Source organism: Danio rerio, chromosome 6 (genome assembly GCF_052040795.2).
Source record: "Danio rerio strain M-AB ecotype USA chromosome 6, GRCz13ab, whole genome shotgun sequence".
NCBI classification, from domain to species: domain Eukaryota; kingdom Metazoa; phylum Chordata; class Actinopteri; order Cypriniformes; family Danionidae; genus Danio; species Danio rerio.
In genome coordinates, this window is record NC_141026.1 from 43,980,898 (window position 1) to 43,996,897 (window position 16,000).

At 34.0% G+C, this 16,000-nt stretch overlaps 1 protein-coding gene across 9 annotated transcripts in view; it reads left to right on the forward strand.

Annotated features, from left to right (window-relative positions):
- The window catches only part of rad18 (RAD18 E3 ubiquitin protein ligase), a 77,330-nt gene that overhangs the window by 14,891 nt on the left and 46,439 nt on the right, over positions 1-16,000 (forward strand). For 3 of the 9 annotated variants that reach the window (XM_087255204.2, XM_087255203.2, NM_200137.1), the window contains 4 exon segments: positions 1,288-1,387; positions 12,059-12,240; positions 12,939-13,009; positions 13,745-13,805. In XM_087255204.2, the coding sequence (XP_087111330.1) occupies positions 1,288-1,387; positions 12,059-12,240; positions 12,939-13,009; positions 13,745-13,805 (414 nt within the window). 9 annotated transcript variants of the gene reach the window in all.

Sequence of the window (16,000 nt, forward strand, 5' to 3'; positions counted from 1 at the left end):
TAACTGTAAAACATTACTTTATATGTCTTTGCGCATAGGTCTTTGTATTTTCATTCATTATATTCGTTTGATTGCTGACTGACCGTTGGGATTGTACATCAAGTGGTCTTGCCACTGACGGAGGGATGACCCAGCTAACCCTCATAATATAAAACCACAGAATTTATCCGTTATTAACTCCATGTAAAATATTTTATAGCATTCTTGTTTAGGTAGACGCCGTCAAACATTCAGCCAAATACTCCAGAGCGACCTAAAACATGCATTTTCCTCTTGGCTATATGACACTTAATAGATAATTCCTCTTTATTTAAGAGAATGAATAAAGTATTTTGCATATTATTCGGTTATCCTAAGTCAGGTATGTCTAAACTCGGTCCTGGAGGGCCGGTGTCCTGCTGAGTTTAGCTCCGACTTGCTTCAACACACCTGCAAGGAAGTTTCTAGTATGTCTAGTAAGCTTGATTAGCTGGTTCAGGTGTGTTTGATTAGGGTTGGAGCTAAACTCTCTAGAACACCCCAAAACAAAGGGTTTGGACACCCCCGTCAGAAGTAAACCGTTAAGTGTTTTAGGATATAATAGCAAGTAGTAAAATATAGGCTAGCCTATGTCATTGTGCTCGCGTCAATCTGCATCTGTTTTAAGAAAAAAATGTAACCTATCATACAATTTATAAAAGTAGTGTTAAATATTTCAGAATGACAAATCTCCACTGATTCTCTCCAAAGCATTATTACAATTTAAAACATTAAATATTCTTCTAATAAAGATCTATATTTAAAATTTCATTTATAAAACATAAAAACATAAACACTTTTTTTGTATACATAGAACACTTTTTTTTTTTGTTTCAAAGCAGCTTTACAAAAAGTGCCCATTACTGTATTACAATCAAAATCAGAAAAGATCTTGGTTACCACGCCTTTATTAATTACTAACAACTTTAATTAACTAGTAATTAATAGATTTTAAACGTTAAAATTATTATATATATAAGCATAGTTAACCTGCAGTTATATAGGATATGGGTTGTCATAGTGTACATGCTCTTTGAAGTGTAAATGTAAAACAATTAAATTCATTCTATTTAATTCACGCTGTTTATGATGTTTAATTTTTGAAAGACTTTATATCAGAGTGGGTTTTTCTCCTGTTGTGTTGTATTGTTGTTGTTTTTTTCTCACTATGAGTTAATTATTGTATTTGTTTATTTCATTTAATGGTGTTCAAGAATTTCATTTGTTCTGTTTCTAATAATGATTAACTTTCAGTAATGTGTTTTCCAGTGGAATGTCCTGTCTGTGGAGTAGGTGTACCCGAACAGCACATTAATAAACATCTGGATATGTGCTTGAACAGAGACGATAAGAAGGAAGGATTGAGAAGGTATGGAGAATACTTGAAACATAGCGCAACAGTACTGTGTGCAGATTGATGGAGCAAATTGAAGTTTTTAATGACAGCAAAATATAGTTGCTAAATGTCTGAAACAAGGATTTTAAAGACTAGGGTCCTGGAGTCCTTGGGTAGACTCTTGTTAGTGCTAGTGTCAGTGGAAATGATTTGAGAATCTTTTTTTTGTTTGTTTGTTTTTTTAGAAATAATTAAAAAACATAATGTGAAAGCAAACAAATAAAAAAAAATCTTTTTGATTTATAAAAAAAAAAATCACTAAAAAGATATAATATATAAAGACTATATGAATAACTCCATAAATATGATTACATAAATTTGATTAAATAAATAAATTTAAAATTAAAATAAAATTAATCATGGTTAATGAATATCAAGTGCTGCCCATACATAGACTTTACTTTGGCAAGCTGCCCAGGTATATTTGGTGGGGACACATGAATAATACTATTATTTTCATCCTTTTTTACTTTTTTGTATTCATCCAAGTAAGCCAAACTATCGCGATCGATTAACCAGTTGAAAATCTTTACTCGCTCTGCACGTTTCCTACTGCTGGTTCTGTGTTCGCGAGAAGCATCAACACTCACGTGCTCTGCAGACCCTCAGAGACGTGCCTTATGCTCATATGGGTCTGACCGTAGTTTCTGAATGTCTGAAACTATTCGGGTTTCGCTTTCAAAAGTCGTCGTTATTTGTATGCGTTTTTGCGCAACTAATGGCTACACTAAATAATCTACTCTTTTTATTCTAGTAATTATTGTAATTTTGAGCAATAATGTCTACTTTTATTCCTTTTTCTGTTATTTATTTCTCATTTGCTGTATATTTTATAGATTTAATGATGTTAATATATTACATACTTTATACATATCTAAAATGCTTTGGCAATACTGCCAATGTCATGCCAATAAAGCAACTTTAGAGAGAGAGAGAAAGAGAGCAGCCTTTACCTGTCAGTGGATGCACATGGCAACTAAATAGCATTAAAGCGAAATAGTGGATTTATTTTATTTCAATAGCCTTTTTAAATAACTTTAAACTATTTAAAAGAAAAGTTGTATAACAGTGTCATAATAAAAAAGTATAGTTAAAAATCACATTATTTTGTTTAGTTTGACGCATGTTGTTGACCATTCAAGTGCTGTGGGTAAAAGGTGTGTTTCAACCCGGCTACCACCGCAAGTATATTTCAGACCTGTGGAAAGCATTGATATCGTAATATAAATCAGTGCTTTTCAGGTTTTGAAATATACTTGCGGTCTAAAACCCACATTTTACCTACAGCACATAAATGATAAAAAATTGCTTTTAACACCTTTTATATGACACCGTTTCTTTTCTCTGGCTTACAGTATAAAAAATAAAAAATAATAATTTTTTTTTGCTATTCAGGAGCCATGAGCACCCACTGACAGGTAAAAGCTGCTGCTCTCTCTCTTTCTCTTAGATATGTATTTAATATGTAATATGTTAATATCAAATTATAAAATATGCAGCAAATGAGAAATAAATGACAGAAAAATAAAAAAACAGACAATATAACAAAAAATATAATAATTACAAGAATAAAGATGTAGATTATTTAAATAAGGCAAATGAGTTGTTTAACCATTTCTAATGATGTACACATATTTTGCAGCCAGTTTAGATGTGCTTTCATCCTACAAGTATAATGTTTTTCTGAGTTGTGTAGTTATTTCCTTTGGGGTTGTGCGCACGTTCAGCTGCGAAGCCAAGCGGAAGTAAATCAAGCTTTAATAAAAAGGTAAAATAAAAACATACTGTTAAAGACCGCTATAGTAAATGAAAGCGAAAGCTGAATACCTGACATTTTAGGAGATTTAGAAACCCGTCCCAATCCCAAAAAGGTGCATCTCTGTGGGTCTTGGCAGAGCATGTGAAATTGCTGACCTTTCTCGCGTGCATAGAATTAGCAGTACGAAATTTGTAGAGAGATAGATTTTTCAGTGGTTTATCGATCGTAAGCCTGACGAAGGTGATGATAATAATAGTAAAAAAAAAAAGTGTGTAACCAAATATACTTGAGTGGTCGTTTATAAAGTCTATGTGTGGGAAGCACTGTAAACAATTTTATAAATTTGGTATAAATGTATTATTTATGTCATCTTAGACACAACGTACGTAGATTCTGTTAAATTTTGCTGAAAAAAATTATAAAAAAAAAAAGTCCAAACGAGGAGTTCAATGTAGCACATGCTAACAACTGGAGTGATTCATACAGCGAAACACTTCAAGTATGTTGAAACTCTACTTATCCAATCAAATAAATGGAGCAGAGCAAATTGCTGTATTATATAGTTTAATTAGCTTTTTTAAAGGAAGATTGTTCTTTTGTTGTAACAATTGTTTGCCCATATGTCCTCAAAATGTAGATTTCTAAGATACATTTATTTTTTTACCTAATTAGAGGCCATTTGCAATTGTGTTTTTTTTTTTCATTGTGTTGGATGAAGTTTAACAAATGAACTGATTGCAACTTTTATTGAATGGATGGTTTATAATTTTTATTTTTGACCAATTGAGGAGTCTTTGTGGTTAAAGATTCGTGTTAAATACCATTCCCAATAGATTGTAGCATGTCTCCATCTCTCACCTTGTTCTTGCCACGGATTTTTCACCTGAGGGACATTGTGAAGGCCTGACATTTGGTGTGTGTGTGTGTCTGATTGACAGAAAGGGTGATTTAATTTACTGGACACCTTCAGGGTAACGTGATGAATGAGGAGCGTGTGTCAGCACTTCTGTGGCCTAAAGCCCATCCTGATATACCACTGCTGCAGATGAAGGAAATCTGCACATTTTCATGCTTTAATTAGGCCTTTAATTTTTGTGTAGTAGAGTAGGGTCTGATACTTGCAATACTTAAATATTAAGTATAAGTGGTAATTCACCTTCTTATCAAATCTAGGCCATGGCAGACTTTTTAAAAAACTAATGAAAAAGTTTAGTTTTTGCTTTAAAAGCCTGACAAAATATCTATTTATTAACAGGTTCTTTATTTTGTGATTCACATAGTGTTTTCTGTTTATTTGCAGTAGTGATGTTGAAAATTCAACTCTACGGTTTAACAAACTGACTTTATTGAAATTTTAGTAGTTTGAGACAAGATTATGTTTAAGATGTAGTATAGACAGAATGAAGGCTGTATAATAACAGAAAATGTACTGACAGTTTATTGTAAAGTTTTTGTACCGTCATTTACAACACAAGCTATTTAAAATGTCAATAAAAGTTACTTTCCAAATATATATATATATATATATATATATATATATATATATATATATATATATATATGTTTTAGGCTTGGGTGGTATGCAAATTTTGATACCGTCAAACCTCCTCCCTATTTTACCTCGGTATCCGGTATTAACATGCATAATAAAAACAATTATGACGTAAGGCTCAGACAGCAATTGTTGGCTTGTGCCTAAACCATTCAGAAACTGAAAACCGTATTTGTGACCTTAGGTTCGCGGTCACCTGTTTGTCTTATTCGTATTAGAGATCTGCGCAGGACGCTCTCTCTCTCATTCAAGCACACACACACACACACACACACACACACACACACACACACAAACACACACACAAACACACACACACAGACAGAACGAGAGAGAGACCGCACCAAAGCGACGCACAGCACTACGCTCTCTCTTTCTCTCTCTCTCATTCACACAAACACAAACGCGCATGCTCGCTCGGTAGCGATATTGTCAGACCGCAAGCCCGCTCCCTTTCAAAGTACACCAGAGTTATCGACCGCTCCCGCCCTTTATTCGGAAATTTAATCCTGCACCGCAAGAAATCTGCTCGGCTCCCGCGGTACAGCAGTGGGAATGCAGACCTCTTGTTCGTATTTACCACGGCTGCATCTGAAACTGCATACTTCCATACTATATAGTACGCTAAAATCAGTACGCGGGCAGAGTAGCATGTCCGAATTCATAGAATTCGAAAATCAATATGCGAGAAGTACCCTGATGACTTACTACTACCGGCAAGATTCTGGAGTGTGCATCCCATGCACGCTGCACTATCCCATGATGCCCTGTGAGTAAATTCATGAATGGGTAAGAATGACACAGGTAGGACACGTGACCATGACAACATGGCGGATGTAGTACGTCCAAATTTCATTAATACTTTTTACATTCATACTGTATCGAAAGTACTTTTCTAACAGCCGAGCATGACGTTTAAAGTCAAATGCAGTACCTACTAAGTAGTAGGCGGTTTCGAACACAGCCCACATCTCCCTTTCTCGTTCAGTCGAAACCGGAAATACTGCCAAAGTGCAGGTGCGCGACTCGCCACCACACCTCACCTCTCTATCTCTTTCTCTCTCCCCCACACTGTCCTGTGATGACAATCACGCATACACATTTTAGGAGCACCTGGAGGAAACCCACATGAACATAGAGAGAACATGCAAACGCCACACAGAAATGCCAACTCGAACTAATTACCTTATTGCTGTGAGGCAACAATGCTAACCACTAAACCACCATGCCACCAGCCCCGAATATAGACTAATGTCGTGCACATATTTCAAGTAATTCTTTTTTGTAGAGTTTATTTGTCTGCTGTCATCAAATGACTTGCATGAGGGAAATGTAATGCCACGAGATGCATTGTTTACAAGCTGTTTTATTGATGTCTTTCTATAGTAAAAATGGAGTAATTGCATGAGATGTTAAATCATTTAATTTAAAATTTTACTAGACATAAAGATTAATGAATGATGCCTTTAATCTGGTTGTGAACTTACTGATTTATACAGTGATTTGTCTCATCATACCAAAGTGTCAAAACAGCAGTTGTTATTTAAGTTTTCTCATTAAATAAACAAAATGTTAGAAAAATGTACTTTCTTATTAAAAGCACAACTGAATCAACGTAGACAACTATTTTGTTTTGTATATTGAATATTTGGTCCCACTTTATATTAAGTGTCCTTAACTACTACATACTTACATCAAAAAATAAATACAATGTACTTACTGTGTATATAATGTATTTGAGAACACTTGTGGTGCTTTTGAGTTGGGATAGAGGTTGGGTTATGGACAGGTTTGGTGGTATGGATAGGTTTAAGGGTGGGTTAAGGTGTAAGGCATGGTCAATAGTGTATTTACTGATGTAATTACAAAAGTTAAATACAGATGTAATTACATGTATTTAATCAAGCATAAGTACACAATAAATGCATGTATTTACACAATAAGTACATTGTAACAAACTATTAGTTCTTGTGTAAGTACATATTAGTTAAGGCCACTTAATTTAAAGTGGGACCGAATATCTAAATGATGTTCCATGTATTTAAAACGAGAACATATTTGTTTGGAACAAGTAGAAATATATGGTAATACCTTAATATAATCTGCACTCACCGTCCACTTTATTAGGTACACCTGTCTAACTGCTGGTTAATGCAAATTTCTCATCAGCCAATCACATGGCAGCAACTCAATGCATTTAGGCATGTAGAGATGATCAAGAGGATCGGCTGCAGTTCAACCCTAGCATCAGAACGGGGAAGAAAGGTGTTTTAAGTGACTTTGAACGTGGCATGGTTGTTGGTGCCAGGCAGCCTGTTCTGAGTATCTCAGAAACTGCTGATCTACTGGGATTTTCATGCAAAAGCTTCTCTTGGGTTTACAGAGAATGGCAGTTTCTGCTGTGGCATTTGGATGGTAGGTCAGCTGTCTCTTGGGTGGTCAGCTGTCTCCTTAAGCCTAGTTCACACTACAGGATTTTAAACATCAGCAGATCGCTGTGCTGTTCACACTACATGACTTGACTTTGTGTCTTTTAATCTCTGTGGTGTTCACACTATGCAACACTCAGTGAATGATCCACAAGAGGGGTCACACACTACATGATCTGACAACAACTCGTTCCCCATCAGCTCATTCAAGCTACCAAACCACAGCCAATGAAAATTTGAGGGAGGAGTCGTCAGAAAAAGCTGAACACTATTGGCTGCTTGTGTGCTGATGACATCACTGACAGCGTTTCAAGCTTTGGAGAACGCATTTAAAAACATCGTCAAATCAGCTGATTTATCAGCGAATTAATCACTCATTTGCAAGGCTCCAGTGGATAGATATACAGAGAGTTTTTCATTTTTGTAATTTTATAACTCTTTGAAATAAAACTAACATATTTATAACACCCTGCCGTTTTCTAACTATCAGTGTATTTCTTTCTGACATTGTTTTTTTTTTATTACAAAACAGTAAAGAACTGAGCATTTCTGCCTTAAATTATCATATTGGTCAAAATGACTGCATGCATGTCTGATACTTTTCGCTGTGACTTTAAATGTGTGTGCATTTTCTTGCCTGGCAGCTTCCTGCTAACATAAACAAAACTTTCTGATGGCAAAAACATCAATTTACTTCAGATATCTTTCAAAACAGCAAATTATGTGCTGTGAAATAGCTCCTGTTTGAAAGTGAAAATGAAAGCCAAGACCTTTAAGTGTTTTAGTATCTTAACTACATATTTATAGGCTGTATAACCAAAACAATATTATATTTTTAGGGTAATAGTGTCATTTAAATATGATGCCAAACATTCAAAGCTTAATTTTAATATCTCAATAATTGCTTTGAATGTAAATATGATGTGACAGTATGGCGTTTTATATGAGAACGGTCAGAATGAGCAGTATGGTAATTCTAATAGTTACAGAATTCTAGTTCCACTGTTAATATAGCCTACTCTCATGTCTGTGCTAACGCAGAATGAAGCGAGTGCTTTGATGCCCATTCTGACCAATCACAGATGTTTCTGCTGAGCTCCTGAACACACAGGCATTCAGCTCATGCTGATCTGCTCTCTCATTGGCTGTAGCTCGTCACTACATCTGACCACACGTGGGGTTGAGTCGGCCGACTGCTCTGGAATATTTAGCATGCTGAATGTTGGATTTCCGTCTGCGAGGTGTCGACGACGCGTCAGCGAGCCTCGTTGATGCGTTGTTCAGTAGTTCACACATAAAGAGCGGCGAGCGCCGAGCACCCGCAGATTTCTTCCCGATCACAGCCCGATCTGTCGGCGAGCTCGTTAACTTCCAAATCGGGCTCAAATCAGGCTTAAAATCCTTTAGTGTGAACCAGGCATTACCTATCCTGGACAGTGTTTTTAAAATGAAGCCATTTCTGAAAAGGACCAGCATTAAGTTTTATGGAAGTCATGAGATGGAACATTTCTGTAGTAAATGTAGTGTTCTGTCAGACAAGAGCTCTGTTCTTTGACCTGAAAGCAAAGCACTGTGTTTTCCACAGAATGCAATCCACCAGATAACACCTACTCTTCCACGGTGACAGTGTTATGTTGGGAGGATTTCTTTTTCAGATGGTAAAACTGAAAAGTTTGTTGGCATCAAGGCCAGCATGGATTAAACCAAATGCATGCAAATCCTTGTGGAGAACCTGTTTCACTCTGCCAGAGATATGAGTTACTTTCCAGCACAATTGCTTCACAAACTACACAGCAAAACTATAAATTAGTCATTTGTATTCTAGACACAGACTCGAACGCAATTGAAAATTTGTGCTATGACCTAAAGTCACCCTCGATCTAATTTGCTAGTGGTGCAACAGTTGTATTAAAGAGTGGGCAAAAATGCATGGTATGTGGAGTTCTCACAATATGTTTTAATTGGATTCCCTGAAAACAGCTGATACAACACTTTTGCGCATACTTCAGTTCTGTTCAGTAATAATGTTCCAAGTTGCTGCTTTTCTTCGATGACCTGCAGTTTGGCTAATGGACTGTATTAATTGAAGAACATTGATAGTTAATATTTTGCAGAATAAATGTAATTATCTAACATTTATAGCCTTCATAACCTCTTAATCTCATGGATAGCATTATAATGAACAGCCTCAATTGTCTTAATTTAATTTGCAATACATATTGAAAATGCTTCAATTATCTGCCTTGTTCAAAGATTGAATAAATTCAGATCCTTCAGTTTGAATGAAATATAATCTTTTTTTTTCATGACAAAGATTTACTTTTTAGTAACACTTTACTTGAAGGGGTGTTTGTAAGACACCTTTATAATTATGACATAACCTGTCATGAATGTGAATGAGATCATATGCATCCTCATGACAATTATTGTTTTTTTTGTTCAAGTTCAAGTGTTATTTTCTCAGTTAGGTCATGACAATGTTTTATTACAACTTGATAAACAAATGCATCACAACCTGTTTTTGTATTTATCATGTCAACTTGACATTACCAAGACAACATGAGTTGTCATAACTCTGTTGTAAACATTAACACACTTGTACATGTTAAGTTACTAACATCTTGCATAATAAGTTGAAAAATATTATGTACTGTTGTAGGGCTGAACAACATATTGTTTAAGCATCGATATCGCAATGTGCGTGTTTGCAATAGTCACATTGCATGATTAGATTATTAATTAAAGATTTAAAGATAAAGATAGTATTAAATATTTGTATTTAATTATTTATAAAATTTTGACCATGTTATTTTACATATGATTGTTCAATTTCAGTACTTGAATACTGTTACACCCCCCAGTTTTTTTTTATTTTTTATTTTTTTAATATATTTATTTTTGCTCTATATGTTTGTAATATATTCAGGGTGTCTGCAGGGTCTTAAAGTCCTCAAATGTCTTAAATCTCAAAAACTAAATTTTAGGCCTTAAAAAGTCTTAACTTTACTGAAATATTGTGCTGTAGGTCTTGCATTTTTTTTTTAAACGGGTTTTATTTTTGTTCATATATAGCTACCCAATCAGGCCAACACCCAACCCATAACACACTATCTCAATAAAACTTTAAGTTTTTAAGAGGGTAATTTTTTACTTCCATAATGGTTGAATTATTTTCCTTACAATAACACTTGTTTAAATTTTTCATGTATTTCCTGCTGAGAAAGTTGACCTGGACGGACTGTTGTGCATACATTGTTTTTAAAATCTTTCGAACTTTTTTCATTTTTTTTATTTTAAAGTAAGAGTAAATTTTAAAGTAAGTAAAAAAATGTATGTATACAACTAGAGGTTTCTAGTTTTGACACCATGAAATATTTTGTTTTCATTTTTAATTTATTATTAAACATTAATTTTGTACTAATAAATTATAAAAAAGTGTGATAGGGCAAATCAGTTTTTTTTATCTACATAAAAAGTCTACATTTTTATTCTTATTAGTCTTAAAAATGAGGCGACGCTGTGGGTAGAGCTGTAACCTCAAAGCGAGACGGTCGCTGTTTCGAGCCTCAGCTGGGTCAATTGGCATTTCTGTGTGTAGTTTGTATGTTCTACCCATATTTGTGTGGGTTTCCACCAGGTGCTCTGGTTTCCCCCACAAGTCCAAAGTCATGTGATACAGGTGAATTGCGTAAGCCAAATTGGCCGTAGTGTATGAGTGAGAATGTGTGTGTATGGATGTTTCCTAGTGATAGGTTGCGGCTGGAATGGCATCCGCTGCGTAAAACATATGCTGAATAAGTTGGCAGGTCATTCTGCTGTGGCAGCCCCAGATTATTAAAGTGACTAAGCCAAAAGTAAAATGAATAAATGAATGAATGGTCTTAAAGATGTTTTAAAGTCTTAAATTAAACTTGCTAAAACCTGCAGAATCCTTTTTATTATAATTTATACTGATGCACTGCATAGAAAAAGACTTGATCATCCCAGTTGGTAAAAAGCTAAATAAAATCTTCCCAAAGAGAGCTCTTAAAATCATCTGAAAAAATTATAATCTTATCACAATCTATCTATCTATCTATCTATCTATCTATCTATCTATCTATCTATCTATCTATCTATCTATCTATCTATCTATCTATCTATCTATCTATCTATCTATCTATCTATCTATATCTATCTATCTATCTATCTATCTATCTATCTATCTATCTATCTATCTATCTATCTATCTATCTATCTATCTATCTATCTATCTATCTATCTATCTATCTATCTATCTATCTATCTATCTATCTATCTATCTATCTATCTATCTATCTATCTATCTATCTATCTATCTATCTATCTATCTATCTATCTATCTATCTATCTATCTATCTATCTATCTATCTATCTATCTATCTATCTATCTATCTATCTATCTATCTATCTATCTATCTATCTATCTATCTATCTATCTATCTATCTATCTATCTATCTATCTATCTATCTATCTATCTATCTATCTATCTATCTATCTATCTATCTATCTATCTATCTATCTATCTATCTATCTATCTATCTATCTATCTATCTATCTATCTATCTATCTATCTATCTATCTATCTATCTATCTATCTATCTATCAAAATATCACAATATCTGATTTTTCCAATATACTGCAGCTCTATCGTCATGGCAAAGACCAAAGAAATTAAAACAGTTATGTTTAAAAACATGCTGAAAAAAACATGCTTCCCTCCTTTAGACAGCACTTGGGAAATACTTTAAGCACTTGGGCCAAGAATTTTGACTTTAACTTCAATATATAAAGGTATTTCTTTTCTTTTTTTGGGGAGGGGTGAACTATTCTTTATTTTTGCTCTTGAAGTGACCCTGGAATTCTGTGTGTTGTTGTGTTTCAGCAGTGGAAGACGAAAGGCAATGCCCAAGCTGTTGTACACTTTGATAACTGTGCCAAAGCTCAAGAAGATGCTTAAAGAATGCCATCTTTCTGCTCAAGGCAACAGAGAGCAACTCACGAGACGCCATCAAGAATTCACGCACATCTATAATGCCCAGTGTGATGCACTCAACCCTAAATCAGGTATAAATCAATCTATGAAGGAACAAACACTTTAATGAATGTACTGTAGGTATTAAAGTGCATGCTTATGATTTAATCAAGTAAATGTTCTGACATGACCATTAATGACTGTAAAATGTTTGTTGTCAATACTATATTGCTTAAAGTGTTAACTGGGAATTTACACTCAGTCCAGCTAGTGTAGGTGGTGTATTGTAATTTACGTGCTGGAGTCACACTGGGGGAAAAGAAAAATACAGTAGTTTTATTCTTCACGTTTCTTTTGAGTTACTGCTCTCCTTCTCACTGACCCTTTCAGAACGGAATTTCTCTCTTTTCATTGAGCTGTCAAAGGGTTCACAGGAAACCATCTATTTTTCTTTCTATCACCCGATGTTGCTATGGTTTCTGTTTGAAGACTGAACTTGTGTTTGGATTGTATTTTTCCCCACTGTTTTGTCATGTACCATTGAGTGAATTAGTAAATTGCACTGCATTGGATGTAATCAGTTGATGTAAAAGCTGATTGTCGTGATTTTCAGAATTATTTTGGAGTTCACATTCTATATTCACTGGCCGTAATGATTTGTGCAACACATTTAGTTTATGACCTAGAATAGATACTGTATATGTGGAATCCTTCACCTGTTGGTTATTAAGTTTGCTTCAAAAATGTTGGTTGTATTTATCTTTATTTTAAATGTTTTTTTGTTTAACAGCTGAAGAAATCGCCAAAGAAGTTGAAGCCAATGAGCGACTAAAGAATCAGCTGGACAGTAAACGGAAACCTGTATGTACTACTATGGATTGTCGTTTCTAAATGATAAATACTGTATTAGGGCTGTCAATCAGTTAACCATTTTAATGGAATTGCTTGCACAAACATTTCGTCTGATTACACACATTTAGGTTATAATTTTATTATGTATACAATATTTTTGTTATTGAATCTAAATGGCTTTTTAGATATTATAGGCTGTGCTATTTGGATACATTTACAGCATTTATTGCATGTCCCAAATATTTTTAATGACTGCAAAAGAAAGAAGCAACACAAGGGTGATTAAATATATAATTTTCATTTTTGTGTAAACATTTTTGTTAATTTATATGAGACTATAACATGATTTAGTTTAATGAAATAATATAAATTATGAGACCAGGTCTATGGGATGTTTCATAATTGGTCCATTTGTCCAAGAATGAAAAAAATTGTTCCATTTTCTGATGAACAAATATAGTAATTTGCTCTATTTTTATAAATTTCCATTGTAATTTCCATCCATGCATTTATGGTAGAACTTTCTTGTGACAACTTTTTTTGGTAATGCTCTTTTTGTCAGCCACCAACAAGATATTCATCAGATACTTATTTCTTTTTTTGTTTTTTGTTTTGTTTTTGGGATATTTCAGCTTTTTATAAGTGCTGTGACTTTGAAACAGCTTTTTAGATTTTTATTTTTAGTTATTTTTTATAATTGTAATAATAACATCTCTTTCCCCCCTTATTATACGTGTTTCCCAGGTAATTATCACTACAAAGAACCAGACAGCCGAAGAAATTGAGGAGGTGCACTCGATGTATCGTAAGTCCTGACTTCTCAAATCTCACATTCAAAAAGCAATGAGACTTCTGCTCTGCTTGAATTAGAGGATGTGCTGTCCTTGCGCTGTTGGAAAATAATGTTTGAGGGATGTCACAACAGGGTCACATTCATTCTCCTGCTCATCCCCATGTATTGTAAAATAAAAATGCCATTGAAATCTGCACTGAAAATTATTGACTACTACTGCTTCAAGGTTGACTAAGAATGCATTTGCTCAATGACCAGTCAGGTAAGGATGAAAGAAATCCCTTGCTTTTGCAGTGGTTAGATTGTAATTTATTCTTTAACTGATCCAGAAAACATGGGCTTTTAAAGAAAATTCCTGCTTTTGATGAAAATCCTGCTTTTAAATTCTTATTACATTTTAATTCTCAATTTTCAGTCTTTGTGTTGGGGGTAACGCATTATAAGTAAAGTGCGTTACGTAATAATATTACTTTCCAAAGTAACGAATAAAGCATAGGTCTCAAACTCAATTTCTGGAGGGCCGCAGCTCTACACAATTTTGATTGCACCCTAATAAAACACAGCTGGTCCAACTAATCAAGGTGTTCAAGACTACTAATCTCTAGTCTTTACCACTTTGATTGGTTGGAGCACCTTTAATATATGGAGCATCTTTGTTTGATTAGGGTTGGAGCAAAACTGCAGAGCTGTGGCCCTCCAAGAATTAGGTTTGAGACCTATGGAGTAAAGTAACATTACTTTTAGGAATAAGTAAAATTATTTGAGTTACTTAAAAAAAGGAACTCAAGGTACTTTTTACCTTGCTTAATTGGCTTTTACAAAATAAATTGTAGAATAAAAACTACCTTAGTCAGGTTGAATCACACAGAGAGCGTGCTGTGAGGGAACAGACAGTTAACTTGCACTCATCATCAGGTCTCTTTTTCACATCATGAGTCAGTGTACTGTTCTAGTAACTGAATAACTCAGGATATTAGTTTATTTCGAGTCAGGGGTTATCGGGTATGTTAGTACTGAAGACGCAAACCATTTCATGACAACGCCATCCCATTTAATGAACTGGTTCGACTGGTTCGCTGAGAAGATCCAGTTAAAAACAAGCAATTAATTTAAGAATTACTTGTCATCGCTACAGACAGTCAGAAAAAGAAATCATAGCAGGCCGGAGATTTACATTTTAGCAATGGATTCTTGTTAATTTGAACTCATCGAAGAAAAGGAAGTGGATTGGTGTTAAGTGTAGATTATGTGTAAGTAAAACTCTTGACAATTGCAAGAAACACAACATAAAAAAACAAACAAACAAACAACTGGATGTACACCCGCACTTCATCTCCAGCTAAGCAACAAATGATTGACATCAGCTCACAATCTCCAGGTAAAACAATTAATTCGACTAAACTTAAAAAAAAGGGTTATTGCTTTTATTGTTGAGGAGATGCAGCCATTGTATATTGTAGAAGTGACTATGTTTTATAATATAGTAAGATTTTTTTTCTCTTTTGGGAAACTATTTGCACATTTGTTAAGGCAACGTGAAGCAATTATTCAGTGTTTAAAGCTCAGATTTATTTAGGGGAATGTTTTTTTTATCGTCTTACTGTTTATTTTATTAAACATTTTAAAAGTTTAAAATCTGTTTTTGCCTTAATATAAATTATTTTATGTTAGTACTCGAAGGCTTTATTGCAATCTTTATCATAATGGACAGGGAATTTGCTTAACTAATAACACAATGTACAAAAGTAGCAAAAACATTACTTAACATGCTTTTAGTAATCTGTATGTGCAGCATGTATAGCTCTGGGCTCAGAAAGTTCTCAAAATATAATATCCTATATTTATTAAAGGAAAATGAAGGTTATATAGGTTGTTGTTTAATGCAGAACTTATCTATACAAAAATGTGAAAAAAAACTCCTGCAAGTTCTAAAATAGATCAAACCTCAGATAGGTACGGAAAAGCAACGCTAAATTAACTTACTTAATTATTTACTTTTCAAATTAGTTACTTTTTTAGGGGAGTAACTTGATTTTGTAATGCACTACTTTTAAAAGTTTAAAAATTAATAAACTTTAAATTGATGTAAGCTGCTGTTAAATATTAATTGTTGTTATTAAAATAAAACAAATAGCTGATTAAAGTGCTATCCAAAATAGAAAAACACAGTGCATTTCTATGCAGAACTTGTCTGTCCGATTATGGCA